The following is a 17,295-nucleotide window of genomic DNA, read 5'->3' as shown; positions in this document are numbered from 1 at the left end:
TTGTGTTTGCTCAATCGGTGCTGCAGAGTCATCCGCACTCTCCCGCCCGTTTGGGAGCTTTGGTATAATCCCCATGGTCCTTACGGAGTCCCCAGCATCCTCTAGGACGTTAGAGAAAATAAGATTTTACTTACCGGTAAATCTATTTCTCGTAGTCCGTAGAGGATGCTGGGCGCCCGTCCCAAGTTCGTACTTCTTCTGCAAGAATTGTACATAGTTATTGCTTACATAAGGGTTATGTTATAGTTGATAGGGTTTGAACCGAGGCTATGTTATTGTTCATACTGTTAACTGGGTAGTTTATCACAAGTTATACGGTGTGATTGGTGTGGCTGGTATGAATCTTGCCCTTAGATTTACAAAAACCCTTTCCTCGTACTGTTCATCTCCTCTGGGCACAGTTTCTCTAACTGAGGTCTGGAGGAGGGACATAGAGGGAGGAGCCAGTGCACACCCAGAATGCAAAGCTTTCTTAAAGTGCCCTATCTCCTGTGGAGCCCGTCTATTCCCCATGGTCCTTATGGAGTCCCCAGCATCCTCTACGGACTACGAGAAATAGATTTACCGGTAAGTAAAATCTTATTTTAATTTCCCAATTGGGCCAGAACAGGTAGACCACTGCCTCCCCTCACGGCCATTAGACTGTGCCTCCTATCACTCATACTGTCCCTACATCAGTTCTAAGATAGCATGGTTGGCAGAAACATTGAGGTGCGTGGTGTGGTGATCTCTCTGCGTCTAAGTGGCACATCAGCAGCTTAAATTATTCACCAACTTGTCCGGGTGTACGGTGATAACGTCATGTCACAGAAACAGGTTTGGGTCTATGTAATCTTTGTTCTTCTTTACGCTAAAGATCATTTTTAATGTCATTGATTGTTTGTTTGGGGTAGTTGTCCTGCTGCAGAATGAATGTGGAGCCTATCATATGCCTACCTGATGGTATTGCGTGATGGATTTGCCTGTATTTCTCAGCATTGAGGACAAATTTTTCCTGCCCGAATACCCAACTACATTTGCTGAAATGCAGCCCCTAAATTTGCAAGGAACCTCAACCATGCTCCACTGTTGCCTGCACATCCTCATTATTGTACCGCTCTCCAGGCCTTCGGTGAACAAACTGGCTTCTGTTACAGCCAAATATTTCCAATTTTCAGTCTAGAGCACCTGCTGCTATTTTTCTGCACCCCAGTTCCTATATTTTTGTGCATAGTTGAGTCACTTGGCGTTGTTTCCACGTCGAAGGTATGGCTTTTTGCCTGCAATTCTTCCATGAAAACCACTTCTGGCAAGACTTCTCCGAAAATGTAAATCGGTGTACATGGGTCCCACTGATTTCTGCCAGTTCTGAGCTGATGGCACTGCTGGACAACTTCTGATTTCGAATGGAAGTAAGCATGATGTGTCTTTCATCTGATTCACGAAGTTTCTTTAGACGACCACTGTGCCTATGATCCTTAACGTTGCCTGTTTCTTTGTGCTTTAATGCTGAGAAATATAGGCAGGTACTTAACCCTCATGCAATATCATCAGGCAGCAGTACAATGTCCCTAAACATACAGCCAATGTCATTAAGAACTATCTTCAGAGCCCTTCTCTCAACATCATCAAGTCTTTTTGGAATTACATGTAGAAACAGAAGGATTTGAGCAAGCTCTGTGGTTTACTCTCCAAGATGTTTGGAATAACCTCCCTGCCAAGTTCCTTCAAAAACTGTGTGCAAGGGTACCAAGAAGAATTGATGCTGTTTTGAAGGCAAAGGGTGATCACACCAAATACTGACTTGATTTAGGTTTCTCTTCTATTCATTCACTTTTTTTAAAGCACTTTCTTTACAGCGTTATTTCCACACCTGTATTCAATTTCCCGTGATCACTGATCTCGCCGGCCCCGATAAGCCAACATGAGCTGCAGTTTATTAAAGATTTTGTTTTACCTGTCTGTCAGGCATCGTAAAATCCTCAAAAACAACACCGTTTTGACCCGAAAAATGGGGATGTTTCTACCGAAAACACAGCTGTTTCACTGAAACAGTGTGAAAAAGATTTTAGGTGAAAAGGGGTTTTTTATTATTTTTTCCGGGTGACCTACAGTAATTGGATACTTGTAAAAACATTTTTGAAGAAACATCGCGAAAAACGTTCCTTTTTCATGTGTAATTTAATTCATCCCTTAGTGTAAAACCTTCCTGGGAAAATTATTTACACAATGGTGTAAACTGCATCGCAGTCGGTTCAGATACAGGTTGAGTATCCCATATCCAAATATTCCGAAATACGGAATATTCCGAAATACAGACTTTTTTGAATGAGAGTGAGATAGTGAAACCTTTGTTTTTTGATTGCTCAATGTACACAAACTTTGTTTAATACACAAAGTTATTAAAAATATTGTATTAAATGACCTTCAGGCTGTGTGTATAAGGTGTATATGAAACATAAATGAATTGTGTGAATGTAGACACACTTTGTTTAATGCACAAAGTTATAAAAAATATTGGCCAAAATGACCTTCAGGCTGTGTGTATAAGGTGTATATGTAACATAAATGCATTCTGTGCTTAGATTTAGGTCCCATCACCATGATATCTCATTATGGTATGCAATTATTCCAAAATACGGAAAAATCCCATATCCAAAATACCTCTGGTACCAAGCATTTTGGATAAGGGATACTCAACCTGTATTTATAAAATATATATATTCCGCATCGCTTTACAGAGAATATTTGGCCATTCACCTCCGTCCCTGCCCCAGTGGAGCTTACAATCTATATTCCCTACCACATGTACACGCACACACATTCACACTAGGGTTAATTTTGTTGGGAGCCAATTAACCTACCTGTATATTTTTGGATTGTGGGAGGAAATCGGAGTACCCGGAGGAAACCCACACAAGCACGCAATTATTATTTTATTTTTTTATAAAAACGGCAGCTTTATAATCCATGATATAATATGTTTGGCCACTAGTCGATGACAAACTGAATGCATCATAAATCTGCACTTCATACTTGCTAGCGCCCAGTATAAGCAGTTCTTAACATTGTCATAGGTCTGTCATTTTTTTTTTTAAATAAGTTATTCCAGTACCTTGTTTTGCCCTAGTAATATCTTGAAGTACCTCAGCACCCCCTTTGATGTCATGTGCTGATTAATACAGGTTGAGTATCCCTTATCCAAAATCCCACATTTTTGGTTCCCCTACTGAGGTAATGACACACACATATGTATATTATATTATGTATCTATATAATATATCTATATATACACATAATATATAATATATATGTCATTATCTCAGTAGGGGACCCAAAAATGTGGGATTTTGGATAAGGGATACTCAACCTGTACCTCCAGATTTTCTGCTCTGCCACAGTGTTGATGTGAGAAGAAAAGGAAAGACAATGTGGCCTCTTAATCATTTCACATTTTGATTTTTCAGGCTCTTACAAAGGATCCCCAGGACTATCCTGACAAAAAAAGTTTGCCACATGTGCATGTTGCATTATGGATAAATTCACAAGAAGGAAGGAAGATGAAAGCTGGGGATACTATCTCCTATGTTATATGTCAGGTACTTTTTTCTGTTCCTTTCTTTGCTTGGGTTAGAACTATGAAATATTGTTGCTACTTTTCCGTGCTTTCTTTAGAAATACAGGTCTGTTTATTTGTGGCCCAGTAGAAGTTCCTCAAGAATTCTGTAAGGGTTTGGTAATATTTCTCTAACGTCCTAGTGAATGCTGGGAACTCCGTAAGGACCATGGGGAATAGCGGGCTCCGAAGGAGGCTGGGCACTCTAGAAAGATTTAGGACTACCTGGTGTGCACTGGCTCCTCCCACTATGACCCTCCTCCAAGCCTCAGTTAGATTTCGTGCCCGGCCGAGGTTGGATGCACACTAGGGGCTCTCCTGAGCCCTTAGAAAGAAAGTATAGTTTTAGGTTTTTTATTTTCAGTGAGACCTGCTGGCAACAGGCTCACTGCAGCGAGGGACTAAGGGGAGAAGAAGCGAACTCGCCTGCTTGCAGCCGGATTGGGCTTCTTAGGCTACTGGACACCATTAGCTCCAGAGGGATCGACCGCAGGCCCAGTCCTTGGTGTTCGGTCCCGGAGCCGCGCCGCCGTCCCCCTTACAGAGCCAGAAGCAAGAAGAGGTCCGGAAAAACGGCGGCAGAAGACATCAGTCTTCACCAAGGTAGCGCACAGCACTGCAGCTGTGCGCCATTGCTCCTCATGCACACTTCACACTCCGGTCACTGAGGGTGCAGGGCGCTTGGGGGGGGGGCGCCCTGAGCTGCAATAAAAACACCTTGGCTGGCAAAAATACCACAATATATAGCCCTAGAGGCTATATATGTGGTAAATTCCCCTGCCAGAATCCAGAAAAAAGCGGGAGAATAGGCCGCGGAAAAGGGGCGGAGCTATCTCCCTCAGACACACTGGCGCCATTTCTCCTTCACAGATCCGCTGGAAGGAAGCTCCCTGGCTCTCCCCTGCAGTCTACACTTCAGAACAGGGTAAAAACAGAGAGGGGGGGCACTAAATTTGGGCGCAATACATATATAATATAAAAAGCAGCTATAGGGGACATAACTCAGTTAGTCCCTGCATTATATAGCGCTCTGGTGTGTGCTGGCATACTCTCTCTCTGTCCCCCCAAAGGGCTTTTGTGGGTCCTGTCCTCATTCGGAGCATTCCTTGTGTGTGTGCGGTGTGTCGGTACGGCTGTGTCGACATGTTTGATGAGGATAATGATGTGGAGGCGGAGCAGATGCCTTTAGAAGGGATGTCACCCCCTGCGGGGCAGACACCTGAGTGGATGAGCTTATGGAAAGTAATGAGTGCACGTATAGACTCCTTATATAAGAAAATCGACGACATGCCAAATGTGGGACAGCCGACTTCTCAGCTCGTGCCTGCCCAGGCGTCGCATGGGTCGTCAGGGGCTCTAAAACGCCCGCTACCTCAAGCAGACCCAGATGTCGACACTGATACTGACACCAGTGTCGACGACGATGAGTCAAACCTGATGCCCACTAAGGCCATTCACTGTATGATTGAGGCAATGAAAGAGGTGTTAAACATTTCTGATATAACTACTGGTACCACTAAAAAGGGTATTATGTTTGGAGAGAAAAAACTACCCGTAGTTTTTCCCCCATCAAATGAATTAAATGAAGTGTGTGAAGAAGCGTGGGCTTTCCCTGATAAAAAATTGGTAATTCCTAAGAAGGTACTAATGGCTTTCCCTTTCCCGCCAGAGGATAGGTCACGTTGGGAAACACCCCCTAGAGTGGATAAAGCGCTCACACGTTTGTCTAAAAAGGTGGCACTACCGTCTCCGGATACGGCCGCCCTCAAGGAACCTGCTGATAGAAAGCAGGAGGCGATCCTGAAGTCTGTATATACACACACAGGCATTATACTTAGGCCAGCTATTGCGTCAGCTTGGATGTGCAGTGCTGCCGCTGCTTGGTCAGATAAACTGTCAGAAAATATTGACACATTAGACAGAGACACGATCCTGTTAACCATAGACCATATAAAAGACTCAGTCTTATATATGAGAGATGCACAGAGGGAAATCTGCCGACTGGCATCTAAAGTAAGTGCATTGTCCATTTCTGCTAGGAGAGGCTTATGGACTCGCCAGTGGACAGGAGATGCAGATTCTAAAAAGCACATGGAAGTGTTGCCATATAAGGGTGAGGAATTATTTGGGGATGGTCTCTCGGACCTAGTTTCCACAGCAACGTCTGGGAAGTCAGCATTTTTACCCCATGTCCCCTCACAGCCTAAGAAGGCGCCGTTTTATCAGGTTCAGTCCTTTCGGACCCAGAAAAACAGGCGTGGAAAAGGCGGGTCTTTTCTATCCAGAGGCAGAGGTAGGGGAAAAAGGCTGCAACAAACAGCAGGTTCCCAGGAGCAAAAGTCCTCCCCCGCTTCCTCTTCCACGTCCGCCGCATGACGGTGGGGCTCCACAGGCGGAGCCAGGTACGGTGGGGGGTCGCCTCAAAAATTTCAGCGATCAGTGGGTTCGCTCACAGGTGGATCCCTGGATCCTGCAAATAGTATCTCAGATGTACAAGCTGGAATTCGAGGCGTCCCCACCCCACCGGTTCCTAAAATCTGCCTTGCCAATTGCTCCCTCAGACAGGGAGGCGGTGCTAACGGCAATTCACAAGCTGTATTCTCAGCAGGTGATAATCAAGGTACCCCTACTTCAACAAGGCCGGGGTTATTATTCCACACTATTTGTGGTACCGAAACCGGACGGTTCGGTGAGACCCATTTTAAATTTGAAATCCTTGAACACATACATAAAGAAATTCAAGTTCAAGATGGAATCGCTCAGGGCGGTTATTGCAAGCCTGGACGAGGGGGATTACATGGTATCCCTGGACATCAAGGATGCTTACTTGCATGTCCCCATTTACCATCCTCACCAGGAGTACCTCAGATTTGTGGTACAGGATTGCCATTTCCAATTCCAGACGCTGCCGTTTGGACTGTCCACGGCACCGAGGGTATTTACCAAGGTTATGGCGGAAATGATGATACTCCTTCGAAGAAAGGGAGTTTTAATTATCCCGTACTTGGACGATCTCCTAATAAAAGCGAGGTCCAAGGAACAGTTGTTGGTGGGAGTAGCACTATCCCAGGAAGTGCTGCACCAGCACGGCTGGATTCTGAATATCCCAAAGTCACAGCTGGTTCCGACGACACGGCTACTGTTCCTGGGTATGATTCTGGATACAGTCCAGAGAAAAGTGTTTCTCCCGGAGGAGAAAGCCAGGGAGTTGTCGTCTCTAGTCAGAGACCTCCTGAAACCAAAACAGGTATCAGTGCATCACTGCACGCGGGTCCTGGGAAAGATGGTGGCTTCTTACGAAGCAATTCCCTTCGGCAGGTTCCATGCCAGAATCTTTCAGTGGGACCTGTTGGACCAGTGGTCCGGATCGCATCTTCAGATGCATCGCTTAATAACCCTGTCTCCAAGAACCAGGGTCTCTCTACTGTGGTGGCTGCAGAGTGCTCATCTTCTAGAGGGCCGCAGGTTCGGCATACAGGACTGGGTCCTGGTGACCACGGATGCCAGCCTTCGAGGCTGGGGGGCAGTCACACAGGGAAGAAACTTCCAAGGACTATGGTCGAGTCAGGAGACTTCCCTTCACATAAATATTCTGGAACTAAGGGCCATCTACAATGCCCTAAGTCAAGCAAAATCCCTGCTCCTACACCAGCCGGTGCTGATCCAGTCAGACAACATCACGGCAGTCGCCCATATAAATCGACAGGGCGGCACAAGAAGCAGGATGGCGATGGCAGAAGCCACAAAAATTCTCCGATGGGCGGAGAATCATGTACTAGCACTGTCAGCAGTGTTCATTCCGGGAGTGGACAACTGGGAAGCAGACTTCCTCAGCAGACACGACCTCCACCCGGGGGAGTGGGGACTTCACCCAGAAGTCTTCCAGATGCTGGTAAACCGTTGGGAAAAACCACAGGTGGACATGATGGCGTCCCGTCTTAACAAAAAGTTAAAAAAATATTGCGCCAGGTCAAGGGACCCTCAGGCGATAGCTGTGGACGCTCTAGTAACACCGTGGGTGTACCAGTCGGTTTATGTGTTCCCTCCTCTGCCTCTCATTCCAAAGGTATTGAGAATAATAAGAAAGCGAGGAGTAAACACAATTCTCATGGTTCCGGATTGGCCAAGACGAGCGTGGTACCCGGAACTTCAAGAGATGCTCTCAGAGGACCCGTGGCCTCTACCGCTCAGACAGGACCTGCTACAGCAGGGGCCCTGTCTGTTCCAAGACTTACCGCGGCTGCGTTTGACGGCATGGCGGTTGAACACCGGATCCTAAAGGAAAAGGGTATTCCGGAAGAAGTCATTCCTACGCTTATTAAGGCCAGGAAAGATGTTACGGCAACGCATTATCACCGCATATGGTGAAAATATGTTGCATGGTGCGAGGCCAATAAGGCCCCAACAGAGGAATTTCAACTAGGTCGATTTCTGCATTTCCTGCAAGCAGGAGTGGATATGGGCCTAAAACTAGGCTCCATTAAAGTACAGATCTCGGCTCTGTCGATTTTCTTTCAAAAAGAACTAGCTTCAGTACCTGAAGTTCAGACTTTTTTAAAAGGAGTGCTGCATATTCAGCCCCCGTTTGTGCCTCCAGTGGCACCTTGGGATCTCAACATGATGTTGAGTTTCTTAAAATCACATTGGTTTGAGCCACTAAAAACCGTGGATCTGAAATATCTCACGTGGAAAGTGGTCATGTTATTAGCCTTGGCTTCAGCCAGGCGAGTGTCAGAATTGGCGGCTTTATCATGTTAAAGCCCTTATCTGATTTTCCATATGGATAGGGCAGAGTTGAGGACTCGTCCCCAATTTCTCCCTAAGGTGGTGTCAGCGTTTCACCTGAACCAGCCTATTGTGGTGCCGGCGGCTACTAGTGAATTGGAGGACTCCAAGTTGCTAGACGTTGTCAGGGCCCTGAAAATATATGTTTCCAGGACGGCTGGAGTCAGAAAATCTGACTCGCTGTTTATCCTGTATGCACCCAACAAGTTGGGTGCTCCTGCTTCTAAGCAGTCTATTGCTAGCTGGATTTGTAGTACAATTCAGCTTGCACATTCTGTGGCAGGCATGCCACAGCCAAAATCTGTAAAGGCCCATTCCACAAGGAAGGTGGGCTCATCTTGGGCGGCTGCCCGAGGGGTCTCGGCTTTACAACTTTGCCGAGCAGCTACTTGGTCAGGGGCAAATACGTTTGCAAAATTCTACAAATTTGATACCCTGGCTGAGGAGGACCTGGAGTTCTCTCATTCGGTGCTACAGAGTCATCCGCACTCTCCCGCCCGTTTGGGAGCTTTGGTATAATCCCCATGGTCCTTACGGAGTTCCCAGCATCCACTAGGACGTTAGAGAAAATAAGAATTTACTCACCGGTAATTCTATTTCTCGTAGTCCGTAGTGGATGCTGGGCGCCCATCCCAAGTGCGGATTGTCTGCAATACTTGTAAATAGTTATTGTTACCAAAAGGGTTATTGTTGAGCCATCTGTTGAGAGGCTCAGTTGTTTTCATACTGTCAAACTGGATATTGTATCACGAGTTGTACGGTGTGATTGGTGTGGCTGGTAAGAGTCTTACCCGGGATTCTAAATCCTTCCTTATTATGTCTGCTCGTCCGGGCACGGTGTCCTAACTGAGGCTTGGAAGAGGGTCATAGTGGGAGGAGCCAGTGCACACCAGGTAGTCCTAAATCTTTCTAGAGTGCCCAGCCTCCTTCGGAGCCCGCTATTCCCCATGGTCCTTACGGAGTTCCCAGCATCCACTACGGACTACGAGAAATAGAATTACCGGTGAGTAAATTCTTATTTTTTTCCCCTAGCATCCGTAAGGGATACTGGGGAATCTAGTACGATGGGGTATAGACGGGGTCCAAAGGAGCCAGTGCACTTAAATTTCTTCAACTGGGTGTGCTGGCTCCTCCCCTCTATGCCCCCTCTCACAGGCAGTTTAGAAAAAAGTGCCTTCAGGAGAGGATGCAGAGTTTTCTTCAATTTCTTATTCATGTTTGTTATTTTTGGTATGCGGTTTGGGCAACAGCATACCTGCGCCGTGGGAGTTTGGGGGGCGGGGCGGTCTCCGGCCTTACAGAGGTGCAGAGCCGCTTCCTGAGGTGTTTTTCAGTGGGGCGCTGCGCCTTGGCTGTCCCAGCCACAGAACACCACACACCCATGACGCTGCCTGAAGGTGACATCTGTGGTGAGTACATACCGGGGGCCCTGCTAGGGGGTCCCCCGGTTCACTGTGCGGCTGACCATGGTTGCGGCGTACGGTACCCTCCCGGGTGAGGGGGGGGGCTCTTAAGATCCCCCGTGTAGACTGGCACAAAACTGCTTAGACTAGCACTTGTTTTGATGTTTTTAAGCTATAAGGAATACTTTGTTAGTATAATATATCACTGTAGCTCCGGCGCCATTGGAGGGGGCGGAGCTGCCTCAGAGCGGGACCAGAGGTATTTTGGCGCCTTCCTCTGCTTACTGCAGCCATCCACAGCACACACAGCGCTTCCAGACCTCAGCCACGCTGGATATCTGGTACAGGGTGTAGCAAAGGGGAATAGCCGCTGTTGTACACTATCTTGGTCCTCTACAGGACAGAATTTGTTGGTGTTTACTGTGATATCGTTAGCTGACAGCCTCACTGGGGCTGTACAGCTAGGGGTGTGCTGGTGTCCTCCTCTCTTTGTGTCTCCTCACATACAGTAGGGCAGGTTTGTAACTGTCTCGGTGTATGTCTATGTTATTGTGCTTACTGTGAATCATGGGTAAAGACAAGCTGTGCAGTGTACAGATGGGTCCATGTTTATCTTTGCCTTTAATAGGATTAACTGAAACTGGGCAGTCGGACTTAATCCCCTGCTGAAATGACTTAATCCCCTGCTGTATTATTCTCTGTATTGTATTGCAGCTTAGAACAATAGATGAAGGGTTTATGTAAATAAACCATGGTGTGCCTAGGCGCATCAAAGAAGACAAGATAACCATGGATCTATCTGTATGCCACACTAGATTCTCTCCATTATCCTCTGATTCTATTTCATGTGAACAATGCAGCCAATCTTCACAATTCAGTGAAGGGGCTGGGGGATGATAGGGTCCAGAGCCCCACTGACTAGGGTCTCTTAAATCTGTCATCCCAGCTCACTGCTAATGTACAGAAAACTCAGCTACTGCAACAAGCTGTTGCAGATTTAGCTGCTAGGGCAGATGCGACACAGTCCTCTTCCTCTCATGCAGGACCACAAAAACATGGTTTACCTGCACTGTTGTCTGATACAGAGGGAGGATATACATGAGGACGGTGAGGACTTAGACCCCGTTAGTGGGGATCCTGATTCTGCTCACTGTATTGAACCCCTAATTCTGGCTATACGGGACGTGTTAAAGCTCCCTCTAGAGTACGCTGCATCACAGCAGTCATTTTTCTTTATACAAAACAAGCCTAATGTCACTTTCCCTGATTCTACAGAGTTAGATGACCTATCCAAGCTGGCCTGGAAAAATCTAGACAAAAAAAATTGTCCACTTTCCCATTTGCTCCTGAAGGTAGGAAATTTTGGGAGGAACCCCCAGGGGTTGATGTCTCAGTCTCTGGACTGTCCAACAAGGCAGTGCTGCCTGCCCCGGGATCCTTTACCATAAAGGATCATGGGGATAGGAAAATAGAGACTACACTCAAATCTATTTACATGGCAGCAGGTGTATTGCAAAGGCCGGTCATTGCGGGTTGCTGTATGACCCATGCCATTCATTCCTGGGCCACTCAAATTCAGGTGGGCCTCTCGGGGGATATGCCCTTGGTCACTATGGTGACCCTCCTAAAACACATTCAGGATACTACATGTGTCATCTGTGATTTGCTCAATGAAATGGGGAACATTAATGCTAAGACTTCTGCCATGGCAGTGTCGGCGCGCAGAGCCTTGTGGTTGTGTCAGTGGATTGCGGACGCAGAATCCAAACGTAGTGTGGAATCCCTCTCCTTTTCTATGGAATAGCTTTTTAGGGTTGAATTGGATACGTTGATTTCCAAAGTTACGGCTTGGAAATCCACGTTTCTCCCCTCTGGGGCACCGCCGGTGAGACGCTCCTACCCGGGGCCGTCTGTGCAGTCCTTTCGGTCTCACAAATTTTGATCTAAGGCCAGAGGTGCTTCCAATGCGACTAGAGGCACCAGAGGTAAGTCTAGAAAGCCTGCAAGCACCAGCCCTCCGGAACAGACCACCAGTTCTGCTTCCGCTAAGGCATCAGCATGACCGTGCCTACCCACCCCGAGGAGAGCTCGACTGCGTCACTTCAGCCGCAGCTGGGAAGCTTCCTGCCAATATACCTGGGTCAGAGATCTTGTTTCTCAGGGCTACAAGCTGGAGTTCGACAGCACTCCTCCCCAACGATTTTTCAAATCAAGCTTACCAGCTTTAGAGGATATGCAAGTTACGTTGCAACAGGCCATCCTAAAGTTGGTCCAGTCCCACTTGATTATTCCAGTACCAATACCACAACGCGGCAAAGGGTTTTACTCAAACCTGTTTGTGGTGCCGAAACCGGACTGTTCGGTAAGACCCATTTTGAATCTCAAGTCCTTGAATCCTTACCTGATGGTGTTCAAGTTTAAAATGGAATCCCTGCGAGCGGTGATTGCGGGCCTGGATGAACAGGAATTCATGGTCTCCTTGGATATCAAGGATGCCTACCTCCATATTCCAATTTGGCCGCCTCATCAGGCTTACCTGCAGTTTGCCCTGCTGGACAATCACTTTCAATTCCAGGCACTGCCCTTCGACCTGTCCATAGCTCCGAGGGTGTTCACAAAGGTGATGGCAGAGATGATGTTCCGGGTCCAGGGAGTCAACATTGTTCCTTACCTGGACGACCTTCTGATCAAAGCAAGATCCAGGGAGTTTTTGTTGCTCCATATCAACCATACTATCCAACCTCTGTCACACCATGGGTGGATTCTCAACTTACAGAAGTCCCATCTGGAGCCGACTAAGCGGCTTCTGTTCCTGGGAATGTTGATGGGTACTGTGGCCCAGAAGGTGTTCCTACCAGAGGACAAGGCGAGATGGTCCGCTTGGTAATCTGACCTGCTCGAATGTCCATCCATCTTTGCATAAGATTGTTGGGGAAGATGGTCGCCCCCTACGAGCCGATCCAATATGGCAGGTTCCATGCCAGAACGTTTCAGCTGGATCTCCTGAGCAAATGATCCGGTTCACATCTTCAGATGCACCGGATGATACAGCTGTCGCCTCAGGCCAGGATTTCCCTCCTGTAGTGACTGCAGTCCTCCAATCTCCTGGAGGGCCGGAGTTTTATAATTCAGGATTGGACCCCCCTCATGACAGATGCGAGTCTAAGAGGATGGGGAGTTGTCACCCAAGGGCAGGTGGTCAGCCCACGAAAGCCTTCTTCCGATCAACATTCTGGAACTTTGGACGGTCTACAATGCTCTGCTTCAGGCCTCTTCTCTGCTCAAGGATCACGCAATCCAGGTGCAGTCGGACATAGCCAAAGCAGTGGCGTACATCAATTGACAAGGAGGGACAAAAAGCAGAGCCTGCATGCGAGAGGTGTCAAAGATGGGCCGCAAGGAATGCAAGCGCAATGTCATCAATCTTCATTCCGGGTGTGGACAATTGGGAAGCGTCCTGAGTCGTCTCAATCTCCACCCGGGGGAGTGGGGACTCCACCAGCAGGTCATCAACCGGTGGGGCTGCCCGCAAATAGACATGATGGCTTCTTGTCTCAACAAGAAACTTCCCTGGTATTGCTCACAATTCAGGGACCCTCAGGCAAGGGCAGTGGACGCACTGACATCGCCTTGGCCTTACTGGCTGATCTACCTGTTTCCTCCAACTCCGTTGCTCCCAAAGGTGCTCAAGCGCATCAGAAACCAGGGAGTCCAGGCAATTCTGATTTCCCCGGGATTGGCCTCGGAGGGCGTGGTACGTGAATTTTCTGGACATGTCCGTCGAAGACCCTTGGCCTCTACCTCTTTGAAGAGATTTTCTTCAACAAGGACCGTTCGTCTACCCGTACTTACGGCGACTACGTTTGACGGCATGGAAGTTGAGCGGAACATCCTAGCTCACAAGGGCCTTTCCACTAAGGTTATTGCTACCATGGTTCAGGCCAGGAAACCTGTGATATAAAAACACTATCATCATATCTGGAGACTATATGTCTCCTGGTGCGAGGAACGCAAGTATCCACCTGCAGAGCTCCACTTGAGACGTTTCTTACGTCTCCTGCAAGCTGGTGTGTATAAGGGCTTACGTCTGGGTTCCATTAAGGTCCAGATTTCAGCTCTCTCCATTTTCTTCCCCCTATACACTGCCAAATAAGCCTACTGTGGGCACGTGAGCATCAGTCCTGGACCATGGATCAATGGAAAGTGGTGGCCTTTTCTGCTTAATTAAGTTTTCTTTTACATCATGTGGATGGCAGGGATGTAGTTAGGAAACCGGTGCTCGGGATCCTGCTGTTCAACATATCTACGCCAGGATTCCGACCGCCAGAATGCCGGTAAGGGCCGGAGGGCTATTTCCACTCTTGGATGTCCACGACACCCATAGAGTTGGAATAGAACCTGTGGCAAGCCACCGAGCCCGCAAGGGGCTTCGTTGCACTCGCCCCCCTGCCGGGATCCCGAACGCCGGTAAAGCATTCCCAGCGCGTATGGGCTTGTGCATTATTTATTTCTGCAAGCGAGGGCACTAGGATGCACTATAGGAAGATGGCAGGCTGTGCGATATGGGCAATGTTCTTCTGGGAAACTCCTGGTCACTGCATTCATGTGGATGTTATTTTACTTTGATATGTGGCAGCTACCTAAGCATTGCTACATTCTTAAATAGTCCTCTCCATGGCAACATTATTCCCTGATGGCAGAAGCCTTTTTCAGCAGGAAAATGCACCTAGCCACACTGTAAACATTGTTTCGGAATAAAGGAACATGTCAAAAAGTTCAGTGTCTTGACTTGGCATCCAAATTCCACAGATCACAATTCGATAAAGCATCTGTTGGATGTGCTGGAAAAAAAAATCCTAGCCGTGGAAGCTCCACCTCGAAACTTCCAGGAGTAAAGTATATGCTGCTAATGTTTTGGTGCCAGATACCACAGAACGCCATCAGTGGCCTTGGCAAGTCAGACCTGTTTTGGTGGCATGAGGGGAACCTACACAATTTTAAGCAGGTGGTTTTAAAGTTATGGCTGATCGGTGTATGTGAAGATGAATATGTCTATTGTGAACAGTGGTGTCACTATAATAATGTTGGTTTGCTGTCCTCATATTAAGCTCTGGAATTAGAATAGGTAAATGGAGGTAATAAAAACATGCTACCAGCTATAACGCTAATGGGTGGAGGTGAAGCAGTTGTTATATTATTTCAACTCCTGCAGCAACAAATTATAAAATAGATTAAAACCCAGTTTGTAGTGATGTCACGACGTATAATGAGGTTTCACTTTGCTGCCATTGTCAAATCTTTGACCAGCTTCATTACTTTCTATTTCTGAATATGCATTTTAAGCATTCAGGTTTCTAATGGACTACCGCTAAATTTAAACTACAGTATAGTCTGATTTACATACACGTTCAACCAGATTTCTTGCTTGTAGGCCTCATGATGATGTCTTGTAATACTTTTGTGATGAGAACAAAAAATGGCTAACAATATGCTATACACCTATTAATACAGTACCTGAACCATCAAATAGCATATAACAAACCTGATACAGATGGCGTTCTAGGGTTACACATCCATAAACTTGCCTCATACTATCAGATCATATTGTCTGCATAAAGAATGTATAGTTCAGTCCTTTGTAAGTCAGTCAGCCTTCTGATTATCAAATTTACTAAATTGTCCAGAACCCAAACAGGTTGATTAGTCTCTAATAATGTTTTGTCAGTATGGTTTTTAAATAGAAAAGTTGTAAAATCAGACACCTGGCATTATAGTTTCTAGTGACACATAAATGTTACCATTTCATATTGGAATAATTTCTACCTTAAATTCTGTAAAAATGATATCAATTTAGACTATAAGATCTGAAAATTGACTAGCCGTGAATTTCTATGAGGCAGACAAAAACTGAGTGATTATTAAATGCAGCTATCAGCACCTGTTCCTGACCTCACCAGTGATGGGAAGCATAAATCTGCTGTTCCAGTCTCTTTAAAATAGACCTTATGTGCTTGCCTCTCTTTCATGTAGGACGGGTCAAATCTTAGTGCCAACCAGAGAGCATATGCTCCAGAACAGCTGCAAAAGCAAGACAACCTTTCCATTGACACACAATACTACCTGTCACAACAAGTCCACCCAGTAGTGTCTCGAATCTGTGAGCCCATAGACGGGATTGACTCTATGCTTATTGCTGCTTGGTTAGGTATGTATTTGTCACATTTGCCAAATAATTTTATTTTCTATCTCATCATTATGAAGAGTTATTAAGCTTATACTGCAAATATGAATATAAGTAACTTGAACATGCTATTTATTTTTTTTCTATTTGTTAACCTTTTAAAGCTCATAATACGAAAATGTATATTTTCAAAATACTGATTGATAAACTTACTCAGGCAAACATTCTAAACATGAATATATTAATAATTGTACAAATCAGGCCCCAATTACAAATTATTAATTGTTCTATTTATAGGACATTGGGTGTGTGTGTGTGTGTGTGTGTGTGTGTGTGTGTGTGTGTGTGTGTATGTGTGTGTATATGTGTATGTATATATGTGTGTATATATATATATATATATATATATATATACACACACACACACACACACAAATATGTATGAATAGTAAGTTGTGCATGAGTATACAGTGGATCTGGAAAGTATTCACAGCGCTTCACTTTTTCCACATTTTGTTATGTTACAGCCTTATTCCAAAATGGAATAAATTCATTTTTCCCTCAAAATTCTACACACAATACCCCATGACGACGTGAAAAATTTTGGGGAGATTTTTTGCTAATTTATTAAAAATAATAAAAAAACTAAGAAATCACATGTACATAAGTATTAACAGCCTTTGCCATGAAGCTCAAAATTGAGCTCAGATGTATCCTGTTTCCACAGGTCATCCTTGAGATGTTCCTACAGCTTAATTGGAGTCCATGAGTGGACATGATTTGGAAAGGCGCACACCTGTCTATATAAGGTCCCACACTTGCATGTCTGAGCACAAACCAAGCATGAAGTCAAAAGAATTGTCTGTAGACCTCCGAGACAGGATTGTCTCGAGGCACAAATCTGGGGAAGGGTACAGAAAAATATCTGCTGCTTTGAAGGTCCCAATGAGCACAGTGGCCTCCATCATCGGTAAATGGAAGAAGTTCTTAAACACCAGGAATCTTCCTAGAGCTGGCCTGCCGTCTAAACTCAGCATTCCTCTGTGGAGAGAGGAGAACCTTCTAGAAGGACAACCATCTCCGCAGCAATCCACCAATCCAGCCTGTATGGTAGAGTGGCCAGACGGAAGCCACTCCTTAGTAAAAAGCACATGGTAGCCCGCCTGGAGTTTGCCAAAATGCACCCGAAGGACTCTCAGACCATGGGAAACAAAATACTCTGGTCTGATGAGACAAAGATTGAACTCTTTGGTGTGAATGCCAGGCGTCAAGTTTGGTGGAAACCATGTACCATCTCTACAGTGAATTATGGTGGTGGGAGCATCATGCTG

The 17,295-nt window shown here is 46.1% G+C and overlaps 1 protein-coding gene across 5 annotated transcripts in view; it reads left to right on the top strand.

Annotated features, from left to right (window-relative positions):
* POLA1 (DNA polymerase alpha 1, catalytic subunit) overlaps nucleotides 1–17,295 on the top strand; it is a 1,252,649-nt gene that overhangs the window by 770,791 nt on the left and 464,563 nt on the right. For all 5 annotated transcript variants that reach the window (XR_010241483.1, XM_063955699.1, XM_063955698.1 and 2 more), the window contains exons 30-31: nucleotides 3,447–3,578; nucleotides 15,814–15,988. Coding sequence is in view for 4 of the 5 variants with exons in the window: in XM_063955699.1 (XP_063811769.1) it covers nucleotides 3,447–3,578; nucleotides 15,814–15,988 (307 nt within the window). In the remaining variant the exon portion in view is untranslated. The remainder of the gene's footprint in view (nucleotides 1–3,446; nucleotides 3,579–15,813; nucleotides 15,989–17,295) is intronic.

Source organism: Pseudophryne corroboree, chromosome 2 (genome assembly GCF_028390025.1).
Source record: "Pseudophryne corroboree isolate aPseCor3 chromosome 2, aPseCor3.hap2, whole genome shotgun sequence".
Lineage (NCBI taxonomy): Eukaryota > Metazoa > Chordata > Amphibia > Anura > Myobatrachidae > Pseudophryne > Pseudophryne corroboree.
This window is presented reverse-complemented; position numbering and strand designations above follow the sequence as displayed.